This window comes from Sinocyclocheilus anshuiensis, unplaced genomic scaffold, assembly GCF_001515605.1.
Source record: "Sinocyclocheilus anshuiensis isolate Anshui unplaced genomic scaffold, SAMN03320099.WGS_v1.1 scaffold587, whole genome shotgun sequence".
NCBI classification, from domain to species: domain Eukaryota; kingdom Metazoa; phylum Chordata; class Actinopteri; order Cypriniformes; family Cyprinidae; genus Sinocyclocheilus; species Sinocyclocheilus anshuiensis.
The window spans coordinates 453,469-454,210 of NW_015552579.1; the positions used below are offsets into that span (position 1 = coordinate 453,469).

Here is a 742-nt window from a genome sequence, read left to right on the forward strand (position 1 = left end):
CTTCCGATCAGCACGGGGACGGGAAGATCCTTCATTACTCCACCTTCCACAGGCCAGGCCCCGGAAGCGGCAGAAATGATCACCCTGCGAGCGGGAACTTGTCATGCATCTCCGTGGACACAGGTTATGGGGAGGAAGGGTTTATACTCCATTCGTGGGGCGAGAATATGAGACTGTACCAGAGTGACCGCACTGCCGGAGTCCAGGATGGCCCGGAACGGCTTTCCATTTACTTTCACTTCCACCTCTGGAGCTCCAACTGGCAGGTCACGGTGCAAAATGCGGGGAAGGACTCGGAGAAGACGGTCTATCACCGCGCGTTCCGCCACCTGACTAGCCGATGGAGCCCCCTCCAGCAGCCAGTGCTGCGCGAGCTGCGTGAGCTGCGTGAGTTCGGCGGCCTGGGCACGGGCTGGCAGACGGGGCTTATATTCCCATTAGTGGAAGTACTGAGCGGCACAGATAGAGGATAACCCCAGGCGGGCTAGAATTTCCTTCTTGACCTCCTTATACTGATCGGCGGAGGCGGCGGGAAGAGCGAAGTATGCACACTGGGCTTCACCCGTCAGCAGGGGAGCCAGCACCCGTGCCCAGTCATCTGTATGCCATCCTTCAGAGGTTGCCGTTGTTTCAAACATCTGCAAGAATGCTTCCACATCATCATGGGGGGTCAGCTTGGGTAGCAGCTTAGCGGCTTGTACTCGGGGGGCCAGCAGCGGAATGCGTTGAGCGGCGGCGGCAC

General features: G+C 59.2%; 1 protein-coding gene across 1 annotated transcript in view; it reads left to right on the forward strand.

The window, feature by feature from the left end:
* The first annotated feature begins 167 nt into the window (after positions 1-167).
* The window catches only part of LOC107665220 (RNA polymerase II elongation factor ELL2-like), a 28,338-nt gene continuing 27,763 nt past the window's right edge, over positions 168-742 (forward strand). The window contains exon 1 of the mRNA XM_016456003.1: positions 168-446. Coding sequence (XP_016311489.1) covers positions 168-446 — 279 coding nt within the window. The remainder of the gene's footprint in view (positions 447-742) is intronic.